Source organism: Mustela nivalis, assembly GCF_964662115.1.
Source record: "Mustela nivalis genome assembly, chromosome: 13".
Taxonomy (NCBI): domain Eukaryota; kingdom Metazoa; phylum Chordata; class Mammalia; order Carnivora; family Mustelidae; genus Mustela; species Mustela nivalis.
The window spans coordinates 57,167,062-57,181,401 of NC_139032.1; the positions used below are offsets into that span (position 1 = coordinate 57,167,062).

General features: G+C 45.3%; 1 protein-coding gene across 4 annotated transcripts in view; it reads right to left on the reverse strand.

Moving 5' to 3' along the window:
- KIF24 (kinesin family member 24) overlaps window positions 1–14,340 on the reverse strand; it is a 92,083-nt gene that overhangs the window by 13,238 nt on the left and 64,505 nt on the right. For all 4 annotated transcript variants that reach the window (XM_082694575.1, XM_082694576.1, XM_082694577.1 and 1 more), the window contains exons 9-11: window positions 10,495–10,566; window positions 7,200–7,309; window positions 979–3,213 (exon numbers count right to left, since the gene is read on the reverse strand). In XM_082694575.1, coding sequence (XP_082550701.1) covers window positions 979–3,213; window positions 7,200–7,309; window positions 10,495–10,566 — 2,417 coding nt within the window. The remainder of the gene's footprint in view (window positions 1–978; window positions 3,214–7,199; window positions 7,310–10,494; window positions 10,567–14,340) is intronic.

Below are 14,340 nucleotides of genomic sequence, written 5' to 3' on the forward strand. Positions count from 1 at the left end.
AAGAACATACTGGGAAAGTGGGGCTTCTCGATCTGTCCCTGCCTCCCCCAGCTACACTGAGGGACAGGGATGAGTGCTGCTTCTCCCCTACTACAGGAGCTTCCCATGGCTTCCCTGCCAAAAGGCTCAAGGCTATGACCACTGTAGCTGGCACACCTGGGACAAGGTGCGGCCTGCTGCCTCGCCTGCCATTTTTCCTTCCTGAGGGAGTCCAAGGACCAAAGCAGGGGCTTTGAGTTCGAAACTGGAGGATCTGCCTTTTGTCAGATCCTACCACTGGGTAGAGGCCATGGAGAGAGCAAGATCGTCTCCTGGGATAGGCAGGCTCCTCATCTGTGTATCCCTCCATGTCCTCTTTGTCCCTGGCCTGAGCCCCAGTGAGCAGGAGACACACAGCTGGCCTAGATCCCAGGAACCCTAGCAAAGGGCTGTAGCCTTTGTTTCCATACACCCACCAGCTCCTCGGCCCCTAATGCTGAGGGGCCCTGCTGGATCTCCCTGCCTCCTTTCTTTCTCTACACTTTCTGTTGCCTCTCTTTCTGTTGCACTGTTCACAGCATCCTTTGGGGAAAGCAGCACAAATCACCAGTCCCTCTGTTTTTGACCTTCACCATCTTGCAAGTTCCCCAGCCTGCCGTGGTTCTGAGGGCACAAGGCTGTAACTGCTGTGTCCCTGGGCAGCACTTCCAGGAACACAGACCTGACAGAATAAAGAGGACTCTGATGTCACCACTGGTCCCAGGCTTGCTGAAGGGGACGGATCCTCCCTTTTCTCACCCAAGGCCCAGCTTTCCCAGACTCAGGGTTCACCCACCCAGGTAGGCCTGCTCCCTTGAAAAGCGGGCAAAGCCTGTCCAGTTGTAGTGTAGCTCTGACACTGAAAAAACGATAACTGTTTCCAGAACAAACAAATGTTAAGCTGGGGTGGGAGGAGGGATGCCAGAGGGCCTCCAGTCTTGGGGAGGGTGTCCAACTTACTGTGCAGGCCCCAGCGTGAGCTGAGGGAGTGTCCCTGCAGTCTCTGGAGAGCTGCCAGGGGCCAGGGGAGAGCCTGGTCTTGCTAAGCACCTTGGGATCGGCCTGTATTTGAGCCACATGATGTTGCTGTTGTAGCAGGGCAACTTGATGGGGTCTCTCAGCAGACTTAGCTCCTGCCAACCAAGTCCTTTTGGAGATTTTCGTTCTTGGGCCCAGGGCTGGTCAGCCATAACACTGCTTTCTGTTCGTGCGGTAAGTAGAGGTGCAGGGTGGGGTCCTCCAATATGTATGTGGGGGAAGGGCTTTCCTGGAAAACCCTGGGAGCTGCTCAGCTCTGCCGCCTCAGCATCAGCATCACACCGCTTGCTACTTGAGTGTTCCTGGGAGGATAGTACAGGCTCTCTGCTCTGGCAGACCTCCTCTGGGTCAGTCTCACTGATGGGCAACGTCTCAGGTGGGTGCTGACGGATGGGTGATGGGGACAGAGCTGGAAGATCACCATTTGGCTTATTGTCAGGGGGAGATGATGAGAGCCACAAGTGCCCAGCTGCTGAAGACACTGGCAGGAGTGCTTTCTGATCACCAGATGACACTGTGTCGCCCACAGGTGGGCCCCCTGCTGCCACTGGACTGTGAGCAAGCCCATCCTGGGCCAGCCGTTCCAAGGGAAGAGGGCCCTCATCGTCTGTGTTCTCCAGGAGGGACACAGTGAGGGGAGCCATCAGTCCAGAAGCATATTCAGAACATGTGCCTGACTCCCCTCTACAGTTGCCTTCTTGGTAAGGGTAACTGTTTTTCATGGTTTCGGTCACCAGAGTTGGGCTGTCTTGGCCAACTTCTCTTAGAGGTGTGCTGACTGTCTCTCTTTGGTCTGGAGATCCTGGAAATGCCTCATGGGATAGTGAGAAAATGAAACTGTCTTCTTCTGGGGGTAGTGAACTACCCTCAGCCTGCCCAGGAACCTCACTTCTGAAAGCATTCTGTCTGAGTTCAGAGGGTGGGTCTCCACCACCTTTCTGGCCACATACAAAGTCTACCTGTGAGCAGTAAGGCTTCTCTGTTGGGTTGTCTCTGGGGGAAAGCTCCAAGGAGGAAGACTCCTCTCTGCTGCAGTCCAAAGTCACCTTACTTGAGCCGTGGCCATGACTGAGAGCTGCTCCTCTGTAATTTGTGGGGTTCCTAGAGTACATCCAGTTTCCAGTTGGACCCTTCTCGTCACCATCTGTCCTGGGGTTAAAAAGCAGACTCTGCTGCCTTTCAGCCACCTCTGCAGCGCCTTCCTCCCTCTGATGAAGGAAGAAGGAGCCTTCGCTATTCTCTAGGGTGTTTCTCTGCTTTGTGGTCCTCTGACTGGAGACATGTGAAAAAGAATCTTCACTGAAATCGCTGTCATCAAGATCCTCAGCATGGGCTCCATCCTGGCTCTCAGAGTAAGAGCAGAAGGGGAGAGGGGTCTCATTCTGGAACTGCCCCTCCAGGGGCCTGTACTGGCATAAAAACCTTTCCAGTGGTTGGTAGTTGAACTTCTGCTGGAGGAGAGGTGGCTGCTGGAACTGCTGATGATAGAAGCGCAAATGTTCCTCCCTCTCTTTCTGATGTGGAGGGATGTCTGTCCACACTTCCGAGGCAGGCCTGGCAGGTGTGCTCCCCTTGCTGCCCTGCCCAGATTTTGCTAAGTGGTGGAGGCTGCCAGAGGAGAGCTCGGCCCGTGACACCAGCTGCCGCTGCACGGGCTGCACAGGCTGCACTGTCTTGCACTTGGAGGGTAGCTTCCCACGTGCTGGGGCTTCTCCTGGGCCGGTGGCCTTGCTTCCCCACCTGCGGGCAGTTCTGTTGCCCATTTGATTTTTCTCACAGCACAAGGGTGCAGACTCTTCTGCCCTTTTTTTGGCTGAATGTCTAGACTGCGTGGCTCCTTTGACAGGGCTGGTCTGAACGACCCACTCCTGGGGAGGACTCCCTCTGGATGAACCTGTCTTACCAGGAACTTTAGGTACAGGTGCAAAAGGGATGTTGGGCGGGTGGTTGGCCAGAGGATAGGCCTTCCCTTTCGTGGAGCCAGGAGCTGCCATGAATGATTGCTGAAGCCCCAGCTTGACCTTTTTGGGAGAACACTTGTCCCCTGGCAGGGCCACAGGGGAGCTCTGAATTCTTTTTGGAGAAGAGTTTCCAGAGGTCTGATTTCGACTTGTAGCTGAAGTACAACATTTAACGCCTTTTTTTAGTTCTTTGACCCTGTAAATGACCATTTTATGTTAAAATATGTATTCTAGCATGCCCCTTAATTCTTTTCCTATACTTTTCAAAAACCAAAGAAAAGCATTACAAAAAAGATGGGTACAGTCTTAGGATATAAATATATACTACACATTCTATGATCAAAAGTTTTGGAAAATGCCTCAGTCCCATGGGATAGGCCAGTGAAGCTTGTCTCAGAACCGTACCACATCCCCCCATGTTAGGGCCCGTGTGTACTTCTTGAAGGTGGGCTAACTCAGGAGCCTGGTGTCTCCACTCACCTGCTACCCCATAGCCAGAGCCCCCTTTTCCTATAATTCATCTCCTTTTAGGCTTCTCTAAAAAAATGGGTTCCTTCAGGGGCACCTGGGTGGCTCAGTGGGTTAAGGCCTCTGCCTTCGGCTCAGGTCATGATCCCAGGGTCCTGGGATCGAGCCCCGCATTGGCTCTCTGCTTGGCAGGGAGCCTGCTTCCCTTCCTCTCTCTCTGCCTGCCTGTGATCTCTGTCTGTCAAATAAATAAATAAAATTAAAAAAAAATGGGTTCCTTCAAACTTGCTGGGTACTCAGGAAGCAAAATCCTCTGGAAATAAGCAGGTTTGTGCTGTTAAAGGAAAAGTGACTTGTCTATTCCTAGGGTTTCTCAACATTTGCACAAGCGGTCTTTGGACCCAGGTAACGCTTTGTTGTAGGGAGCTGCCTCATGCACTATGGGATGTTTAGCACTATTCTTGGCTTCCACCCACTAAATGCCAGTAGCACTACTCTCTAGTCATGATGATCAAAAATCTCTCCAGACGTTGCCAAATGTCCAATGCAAAATCACCCGCTAGATAGAGAATAGAGAACCATGCTCTATTCCACTTGGGAACTTTAGAGATCTCTGCCAGGATTCATTTGTTAAGATCAGTCTCTTAACTCTTGTGATATTTAAAAACACTGTAAGAATTTAGAATCACAAGGTGACACCAAGTAAAAATGTGATTCTCCAGTCGTCTGTAAACTGTTCACTAAAATATCCCAGGAGGAAGCAGTACTTCTGCCTGGGGCTTCCATAAAATGTCTTTGCCTTTGTTTTGGTTTTAATCCAATCCTTACGGGGAGCTCAATGACCCCCGTGGCCATTTTTGAAAACCAAGATCTAAGCCTGACACTGAGACTTGATTTAAATCTTCCCTTGAAGTCTGGGAGCCAAGGCAGGCAGGTAATACAGCTAAGCAAAGAGATGCAGAATGTGACTGAAGACACGTGTCCATGGGCCTTTGTTCAGGTGTTGCAGTAGGGCATACATACAAGGAAATGGGCTGAGAGGTGCCAAGTAAGTCTAGATGGTTCCAAATTACTTCCTGTTAGAAAAGTCTTAATTATTTTAGTTTAATTAGGAGAGAAACACCAACATTTCCCTCTAGTAGGACTCACAGTAAATAATTCTAGAAAGCTGAGTGCCAGAGGGAATCCTACAGGTAATTTGGTTATTGATGCTAAATGCTTCCAGTGTATTCTTCCTATCCCCAAAATCACTCCTGTCACTAAGCTTTTCTGATAAGTGTAAACCTATTAGGGGTCCAGCTGGAACTTTACTTTTGGATTCCTTAGCAATATTCTAGTATATGGAGAGAAGAAAATTTTAAATCAGAATAAATTTTTACATAAGTAATAGGGGGCCTGGGTGGCTCAGTGGGTTAAAGCCTTGATCCCAAGGTCCTGGGATCAAGCCCTGCATTGGGCTCTCTACTCAGCGGGGAGCCTGCTTCCCCCTCTCTCTTTGCCTTCCTCTCTGCCCACATGTGATCTCTCTCTGTCAAATAAATAAATAAAATCTTAAATAAATAAGCAATAAAATCGTGTATATATAATTACCTAAAATTAATTTCATTAGGCTTCATTTAAGCACATAAAACAAATGGCTTTCATTCATTTTCAATAATTTATCAGACTGCCTCAAATGGAAGAGATTTCTATTATACTTCTTTTTAAAGCCAAAATTATTTCAAATAATTTCTCAATTATACTTAATACCTCTCCTATGTGAAAGGGATTTTTCTCTTCCTTTACTGAGGCACTAAGAGAGGAGATGTCTTGTTCTCTGCTCCTAATGATGAAATTCTTACTTTAAGCAAATGATAACGTATCCAGGGAGTGGTGGGGTTATGAAACAAGATCTGTTCACCGTTATCAGTTGTTGAAGCTGGGTAATGGATACGTGGAGGTAAAGAATTTCAAGCCATATTCGTTTTTTGGTCCCAACAAGGTTGGATCATCTCATTTCTTCTATCTGATCTCAGTTTGTGAAGTAGCCTTTCTTTTTAAGATTTATTTATTTGAGGCAGAGTGAGGGAGAGTGTATGAAAGGGGGAGAGGCAGAAGGAGAGGGAGAGAGAATCTCAAACACACTACTCACTGAGCGCAGGGCCTGACACGGGGGCTTGATCTCATGACCTGAGATATGACCTGAGCTCAGCCAAGAGTCAGATGCTTAACCCACTGAGCCACCCAGGCACCCCACAAAGTAGCCTTTCTTCTAAGGAATGCCAGTACGTAGGAGACCTATTTGGGGGACCTATTGCTTAAATTAACACATATTGATTGGTAACTAGTTCCAGGTGTGGTGCTAAGCCCTTCATAATGTATCCTCATTGATTCCACATAACTCTTTTATGAGGTAGATGCTAATATTATCACCTGTCAGATAAAACTGAAGCCCAAAACTGTTGCCTGAGACTGCTCAGCTATTTCATGGCAGAAGCAGGGTATTGGCCCAGATAGTCTTGACTCCAGAGCCCACTCTTATAACCACAGGAAGAGTTCCTCCTTTCATTCACAAATACTTAACTGTGCATCTACTAGGTACCAAGTATTGTCTGGGCAGTAGATACAGTGGAGAAATAGATAAGGCTTCCTGTTCTCATGGAACTTAAATGATAGCTCATTCCCAGACAGGACCAGGCAGCAAAGCAGCCAGAGAAAAGTATGGAAATGATAGTGTCTCACCCATGCTAGGAAACCTATGTGACCACGAGTAAGAGATGGGCATGGGGGTGGGGGAACCTTGGCAGATACCAAGGTCACCCCAGAAAGAGCCCTGACCATATAGTCAGGCTAGCTTTACCGCCAATTTCCAATAAGCCCTTTTAAAGTTCCTGCCTTTCTCTGAGTTCATTTTAACCTTTTGTAACGTGTCATGTCTGGGTGATGTCTCCTGGACCTACATAGTTGTAAGCGCTTCTGCCTTGACAAGTAACATGTATTCTCTCCCTTAGATTAGGGCTGAGGCTAGTAACTGGAAGAAAACCTTGAGCCTTCCACTCCAAAGAAATATATCATTTCCCACTAGCCATTTAAAAGGCACTGATGAGGGGCGCCTGGGTGGCTCAGAGAGTTAAGCCTCTGCCTTCAGCTCAGGTCATGGTCCCAAGGTCCTGGGATCAAGCCCCGCATTGGGCTCTCTGGTCAGTAAGGAGCCTGCTTCTCCTCTCTGCCTGCTACTCTGCCTATTTGTGATCTGTCAAATAAATAAATAAAATCTTTAGAAAAAATAAAAAAATAAAAGGCACTGATGGGGGCGCCTGGGTGACTCAGTCAGCTAAGCGTCTGCCTTCAGCTCAGGCTATGATCCCAGGGTCTTGGGATCAAGTCCCACTTCGAGTCCCCTGCTCAGCAAGAAGCCTGCTTCTCCCCCTGCTTATGTGTGCACGCTGTGTGTACATGTGCTCTCTCCCCCCGTAAAATAAATAAATAAAATCTTAAAAAAAAAAGTCTCTAATGGAGATGTCTCCTGAACCAGGGAATGTGTCCCCTTTCTCTTTTCACACTTGTAAAATGGCAAGGCCTATCAGGTCACATTCTTCAAATGACCAATTGCACATTCCCCTGGTACTAGGATCATGGCCTCAAGAACAGACTTCTGCTGGAGCTCAAGATCAAATTTCTGTGTGTTTGAGACACACACACACACACACAACCTGCTACCTGGGAGCGACTCACCGGTCAGCATAACGCAAGGTATTCAGAGTGTGTTCGGTGGCCACATGGCTTGGTGAGATGTTGGCGATCATGCAGGTTTTGGCATCACCAATGAAAGAATCCCTCAGGACCTGTCCAAAACAGAAGGCAGGTCAACGAAGTCAATTAACAAAGGACATACTGACTACTTATTGTGTGCAGGACACGGGGCCATAGCTCCCCTCCCTGCTACAAAAAGGCAATTTACAAAGAATAAATACAAGTGATCAAAAACACAGAAAAAAGGTACTTCACCAACCAAAGAAATACAAACAAACTAGTAAAAACACTAGTATTTTTCACCCATAAGATTAAGTAAGACTCATAATACCCTGGCCCTGGTGAGGGTCTAGGGAAATGGGCACTTTTCTACATTGCTATACTATTTCATGTGTACCATGAAACGGTATAAGCTTTTGAGAAGACAGTTTGGCAATATATATATAAAAATATAAAAAATATGCATGCTTCCAGGACATTATCCTAGAGAGAACTGCTCAGTTGATTTAAAAAAGAAAGGTAATATATAGGATACGCTTTATAGCATTATAATAATTAGAAAATCTAGGAGTCTGTAAACAGGGAACTGAATACTTTTTTTTTTTTTTTTAAATCTATTTGATAGCACAAGCTCAGGGAGCAGCAGAAGGTGAGGGAGAAGCAGACTGTCTGCTGAGCAGGAAGCCCAGTGCAGGGCTTGATCCCAGGACCCTGGGATCATGACCTAAGCCGGGGGCAGGAGCTTAACCAACTGAATCACCCAGGTGCCCTGCAAACTAAATAAATATTAACTGACTACAGCACAACCTTTAAAATAATTAGGTATACCTGAACTTAGGTACACGGAAGATCTACAACTTTGAATGAAGAAGGCTTATGATTCCGTAACTCTATAAGTAGATCTACATGTAGATATGTGCGCAGAAAAATATCTGGAAGGATAGTCACCAAAATGTAGCAGTGATTATCACTGAGAGGTAGGATTTTCAGGTACCTCTTGCCATCTCTTTTGTACTTGTATATACATACACTGTTTGATTTATTATTATTAAACAATTTTATTTATTTTTAAAAATTTCTTTATTTGAGAGAGAGCATAAGCAGGGCAGAAGGAGAGGGAGAAGCAGGTCCCTGCCAAGCTGGGAGATCGATATGGAGCTCGATCCCAGGACCCTAGGATCATGACCCGAGCCGAAGGCAGACACTTAATGACTGAGCCACACAGGCACCCCTAAACGATTTTATTTTTAAACAATCTCTATACCTAACATAGGGCTTGAACCCACAACTCCAAGATTAAGAGTCACACTCCATTGATTGAGTCAGCCGAGTGACCCTGAATTATTTTTTCATTTTTTTCTGAAGTATTACCGTTATTATCATTATTTTAAAGATTTTATTTGAGAGATAAAGCACAAGCAGAGGGAGCGGCAGGCAGAGGGAGAAGCTGGCTCCCTGCTGAGCAAGGAGCCTGATGTGGGATTAAATAGGAACGCATTTTCTGGGGATGGTGAACTTGTTTTAAAAAAGGTCAGAGCAAGGTGGCTCACTGGGTTAAGCCTCTGCCTTCGGCTCAGGTCATGGTCTTAGGGTCCTGGGATTGAGTCCCACATTGGGCTCTCTGCTCAGCGGGGACCCTGCTCCCTGTACCCCCCACCTGCCTCTCTGCCTACTTGTGATCTCCTGTCAAATAAATAAAATCTTAAAAAAAAAAAAATGTCAGAGCCAATTTTAGAATCAGGACTAACCACCCATAAAGGGTTTCTTAAATTTCTAGTTGAAATCATGTTTGAGAAGATAAAATCCAACCCACAGATCATGAGTCTAATGAGTTATATTACAGGTTCTGCCCCAGGCCCTGTGGAGCCATTAGGTTAGTTGCACAGAGTAAGAACCTTTGCTAAAATACAAAGATCCTTACCTAGACTGCCGTCTATGCTAGTCTGTCCCCCACTGAGCACAGGACATGGTGCAGAAAGGAATCATGGGCACCCATAACTGTCTTCACAGCAGTCTGTTTAGGCAGTTAGGTAGGCTCAGGTAGGTAGACCCCTACCTGGGCCACTGTTCTGCAGCCATTACAGTGCTGAATTACTGGCATTTTCCATTCATTAAGAAGCACAGTTTGGGGATGCCTGGATGGCTCAGTTGGTTAAGCAGCTGCCTTTGGCTCAGGTCATGATCCCGGCCTCCTAGGATCGAGCCCCACATCGGGCTCCTTGCTCAGCAGGAAGCCTGCTTCTCCCTCTGCCTCTGCCTGCCACTCTGTCTGCCTGTGCTCACTCTCCGACAAAAAAAAGCAGAGTTTGGGGGCGCCAGGGTGGCTCAGTCATTAAGGGTCTGCCTTCAGCTCAGGGCATGATCCCAGGGTCCCGAGATCGAGCCGTACATTGGGCTCCCTGCTCGTCGGGAAGCCTGCTTCTCCTTCTCCCACTCCCCCTGCTTGTGCTCCCTCTCTCATCTCTCTGTCAAATAAATACATAAAATCTTTAAAAAAATTAACATATAATGTATTATTTGCCCCAGGGGTACAGGTCTGTGAATTGTCAGGCTTACACACAATACATAAAATCTTAAAAAAAAAAAAAAAAAAGAAAAAAGAAATCTTTAAAAAAATAAGCAGGGGCGTCTGGGTGGCTCAGTGGGTTAAGCCTCTGCCTTCGGCTCAGGTCATGATTCAGGGTCCTGGGATCGAGACCTGCATCGGGCTCTCTGCTCAGCAGGGAGCCTGCTTCCCTTCCTCTCTCTGTCTCTGCCTGCCTCTCTGCCTATTTGTGATCTCTGTCTGTCAAATAAATAAATAAAATCTTAAAAAAAATAAACAAAATTTCTAAAATAAATAACAAGCAAATAGTAAATTTAAAAAAAATTTTTAAAGCTCTTATCTTTAACTCCAGCCATTATTTTTTGTCTTGAAACACTCTCACAGCTAAGAAAATGCTTAGTACAAGCTATACCAGCCAAAGGCTCAGAGACTCCATTAAATCAAAAATGTTTCTTTATATTAGAAATAAGCAGAAAGCTGCTGGGTGATGGCCAGAAGTGCACTACTGCCTGTGAAAGCTCAGTTGCTTCATACCACAGGCATCTCTGCCTGAGGATGCCCATCTCTGCCTAGAATGACCTGGAAGGAATGTGACTCCTTCCCTGTCCTCCCCCTCCCTGAGCTTAGCATCATGCTTTGCTGGCAGTGGAGGCTTTGCTGAATGAACAAATGAATGCAAGAACGAACAAACGAATGAAACAGAACAAACTCAAAGTTCACATTTAACTTTACCTGAGTTAATTTGCTTTGCCTGAAGGGAGTGTGGGTGTGTTCCTGATCCAATGCACGGATACATTCCTTCAGCTGCAAAGGTAGATCAACAACAAACGCAGGAAATCCCACATGCAAAGAGAGGAACAGATCAGACTTTTCTTAAAAGAGCCATTCTCAGACAGTCTTCCAAAAGGAAGTCAAAATGCTCTGGTAGTTTCTTGTCCAACAGGGAAAATCAAGCTAGAAGGGTGAACATCCTGAGCTCCCTGTGTCTATTTGAGGGTCTCCCATCCTAAAGGCTCTATCCTTAGATTAGCCCCAGTAGTGGGGAACAGAAAACCAGGGACTTTCCCACAGGCCCCAGAGTCCAAGCTCATGTGGTGCAGTCTAGGCTTGCCAGCTCCTTTTTTCTTGCCTCCTCTCATACGATTAGCAGTTATAGGTGCGCTTAAGTACAGAAAATACCTATATACCACTCCCCCACCTCCGTGCTAACACATGCACACCTATAGGTGTAGATTCAGATATAAGTTTTCTGATAATTACTTTGAGAGAGAGCAGGAGCACGCACTACCTTAAATCCATAGAGAATTTTTGCTTTTATTTATTTATTTTTTAAATATTTTATTTATTTGACAGAGAGAGATCACAAGTAGGCAGGCAGAGAGAGACAGAGAGGGAAGCAGGGTCCCTGCTGAGCAGAGAGCCCGATGTGGGGCTCAATCCCAGGACCCTGAGACCATGACCTGAGCCGAAGGCAGAGGCTTAACCCACTGAGCCACCTAAGTGCCCCTTCTTTTATTTAAAAGCAAATAAACAGACACTTCTCCAATGAAGACATACAAAGACATACTGCCTAGAGCAATCTATACTTTTAATGCCATTCCGATCAAAATTCCACCAGTATTCTTCAAAGAGCTGGAATCCTAAAATTTGTATGGAATCAGAAGAGACCCCGAATTGCTAAGGAAATGTTGAAAAACAAAAATAAAACTGGCAGCATCATGTTACCTGATTTCAAGCTTTACTACAAAGCTGTGATCACCAAGACAGCATGGTACTGGCATAAAAACAGACACATAGACCAGTGGAACAGAGTAGAGAGCCCAGATATGGACCCTCAACTCTATGGTCAAATAATCTTTGACAAAGCAGGAAAAAATATACAGTGGAAAAAAGACAGTCTCTTCAATAAATGGTGCTGGGAGGGCGCCTGGGTGGCTCAGTGGGTTAAGCCGCTGCCTTCGGCTCGGGTCATGATCTCGGGGTCCTGAGATCGAGTCCCGCATCGGGCTCTCTGCTCAGCGGGGAGCCTGCTTCCCTCTCTCTCTGCCTGCCTCTCCATCTACTTGTGATTTCTCTCTGTCAAATAAATAAATAAAATCTTTAAAAAAAAAAATAAAAATAAATGGTGCTGGGAAAGTTGGACAGCTATATGTAGAAGAATGAAACTCGACCAGTCTCTTACACCATACACAAAGATAAACTCAAAATGGATAAAAGACCTCAATGTGAGACAGGAACCCATCAGAATCCTAGAGGAGAACATAGACAGTAACCTCTTTGATATCAGCCACAGCAACTTCTTTCAAGATATGTCTCCAAAGGCAAAGGAAACAAAAGCGAAAATGAACTTTTGGGACTTCATCAAGATCAAAAGCTTCTGATAATGGATGCAGAAAATAAGTAGTACAAGCTATACCATCCATTCTGATAATGGATGCAGGAAATCTCACCCTTGGCCTGAGTTACACCTGCCCCTTACATACTCAAATCCAGCAAAGGAAACAGTCAACAAAACAAAGAGGCAACCCACGTAATGGGAGAAGATATTTGCAAATGACAGTACAGACAAAAGGTTGATATCCAGGATCTATAATGAACTCCTCAAACTCAAGACACACAAAACAGGCAATCATATAAAAAAATGGGCAGAAGATATGAACAGACACTTCTCCAATGAAGACATACAAATGGTTATCAGACACAGGAAAAAATGTTCATCATCACTAGCCATCAGGGAGATTCAAATTAAAACCACATTGAGATACCACCTTACACCAGTTAGAATGGCCAAAATTAGCAAGACAGGAAACAACGTGTGTTGGAGAGGATGTGGAGAAAGGGGAACCCTCTTACACTGTTGGTGGGAATGCAAGTTGGTGCAGCCACCTTGGAGAACAGTGTGGAGATTCCTCAGGAAATTAAAAATATAGCTTCCCTATGACCTTGCAATTGCACTACTGGGTATTTACCCCAAAGATACAGATGTAGTGAAAAGAAGGGCCATCTGTACCCCAGTGTTTATAGCAGCAATGGCCATGGTCGCCAAACTGTGGAAGGAACCAAGATGCCCTTCAACGGATGAATGGATAAGGAAGATGTGGTCTATATACACTACGGAGTATTATGCCTCCATCAGAAAGGATGAATACCCAACTTTTGTAGCAATATGGACGGGAATGGAAGAGATTATACTGAGTGAAATAAGTCAAGCAGAGAGAGTCAATTATCATATGGTTTCACTTATTTGTGGAGCATAACAAATAACATGGAGGACATAGGGAGATAGAGAGGAGAAGGGAGTTGAGGGAAATGGATGGAGACGTGAACCATGAGAGACTATGGACTCTGAAAAACAACCTGAGGGTTTTGAAGGAGGGGGGTGGTGGGAGGTTGGGGGAGCCAGGTGGTGGGTATTAAGGAGGGCACGGATTGCATGGAGCACTGGGTGTGGTGCAAAAATAATGAATACTGTTACGCTGAAAAGAAATGAAAAAAAAAAAAAAAAAAAAGGGAATAAAATAATTTTTTAAAAAGTATAATATAAATAAATAAATAAAAGTAGGGGCACCTGAATGGCTCAGTTGGTTAAGCCATAGTTTTGAACTGTGTCTGCAACCATCTGTGCTTTATCTTTTGTTTTTTCCTATTAGTTTTTTTTTTTTTTTTTTAAAGTAAACTCTATGCCCAATGTAGGGCTTGACTCATGACCCCAAGATCAAGAGTTATATGCTCCACTGACTGGGCCAGCCAGGCCCACCTGTGCTTTATCTTGATTTATTTTCTGCATCCATTATCAAGATGTGTGCTAAGGTATCAGAAAAGCCTAAGAAGTTATTTTTGGGGTCTGGGAATGCTCACCTTTGTTTCCGTATAAATTAATGGTAATCACTTCTTTGCCTTATGCCATTTTGGCTTACAAAAGATTTCATAGGGAAGTTCTACTTTCAGATAGCAGGAGAAACCTGTACAAGGGAATTTCCTCTTTTATTACAAATCAATGCAATATCCCCAAACTTTACCACTGGGACAGTTCTCCAAAAGGGACAAACAGGTAACCAAACCCTTGGCCTGAGTTACACCTGCCCCTTACATACTCAAATCCAAGTGTGGCCACTAATCCTTATCAGCCTTTGAGAACAATCTAAGCAATAAAATAAATAATAAAAATATATTATAATCTAGCAAATAAAAGAAATATCTTACTGTTATAAATAACCCAATAAATTAGTTGTAGGGAAAGGACAGCTCTTTTTTTTTTTTTTTAAAGATTTATTTATTTATTTATTTGACAGAAATCACAAGTAGGCAGAGGCAGGCAGAGAGAGGAGGAAGCAGGCTCCCTGCCAAGCAGAGAGCCTGATGTGGGGCTCGATTCCAGGACCCTGAAATCATGACCTGAGCTGAAGGCAGAGGCTTTAACCCTCTGAGCCACCCAGGCCCCCCAAGACAGCTCTGTCTTACAGCAGAATTCCGACCAATTAATGTAAAAAGGATGATAGGAACAGGAAATCTCACCAGGTAAACATCACAGTAATGATTGCTCCAGGTTAAGAATCATCAACAGAAGGGCACCTGGGT